The sequence below is a fragment of the Lampris incognitus genome, chromosome 5, assembly GCF_029633865.1.
Source record: "Lampris incognitus isolate fLamInc1 chromosome 5, fLamInc1.hap2, whole genome shotgun sequence".
NCBI classification, from domain to species: domain Eukaryota; kingdom Metazoa; phylum Chordata; class Actinopteri; order Lampriformes; family Lampridae; genus Lampris; species Lampris incognitus.
Window position 1 is genome coordinate 7,004,116 of NC_079215.1, and position 679 is coordinate 7,004,794.

General features: G+C 55.5%; 1 protein-coding gene across 1 annotated transcript in view; it reads right to left on the minus strand.

Annotated features, from left to right (window-relative positions):
- zgc:92360 (uncharacterized protein LOC436988 homolog) overlaps window positions 1-392 on the minus strand; it is a 42,679-nt gene extending 42,287 nt beyond the window's left edge. The window contains exon 1 of the mRNA XM_056280203.1: window positions 72-392. Within this exon, the coding sequence (XP_056136178.1) occupies window positions 72-159 (88 nt within the window). The 5' untranslated portion in view covers window positions 160-392. The remainder of the gene's footprint in view (window positions 1-71) is intronic.
- Window positions 393-679: the final 287 nt, after the last annotated feature.

Consider the following 679-nt stretch of genomic DNA (forward strand, 5'->3'; position numbering starts at 1 on the left):
GAAAGGGAAAAAAGTAATAAATAAATAAATAAATAAATAAATAAATAAATAAATAAATAAATAAATCTCACCTGGAGCGCCGCAGTCTGCGCATGTGTCGTTACCGCGCCGCTGCAGGATCTCCCGCAGGGCGCGAGCCGCTCTCTCGTTTGCGGACATCGCCGTGTTCAAAGTTCCCCGTGCTCAGAGTCCAGGTTCAGTTCCTGGTGTTCAGAGTCCAGGTTCAGTTCCCCGTGCTCAGAGTCCAGGTTCAGTTCCCCGTGCTCAAGAGTCCCAGGTTCAGTTCCTGGTGTTCAGAGTTCAGGTCGGGTTCAGTTCCCCGTGCTCAAGAGTCCAGGTTCAGTTCCTGGTGTTCAGAGTTCAGGTCGGGTTCAGTTCCCCGTGCTCAAGAGTCCAGGTTCAGTTCCCCGTGCTCAGAGTCCAGGTTCAGTTCCCCGTGCTCAGAGTCCAGGTTCAGTTCCCGGTGCTCAGAGTCCAGGTTCAGTTCCCCGTGCTCAGAGCCGCGTCCAGCAGACCCGCGGTTTGCTGGGACGGAAGACGACCGTGTGATCCGGTGCAGGACTTTTCTAAGGTGTGTCTTGGTAGGTCGAGTGCTTTGACTGCCCCCCCCCCCTCCTCCTCCTCCTCCTCCTCCTCCTCCTCCTCCTCCTCCTCCACCCGAGGAGCAAAACGAGCTGCG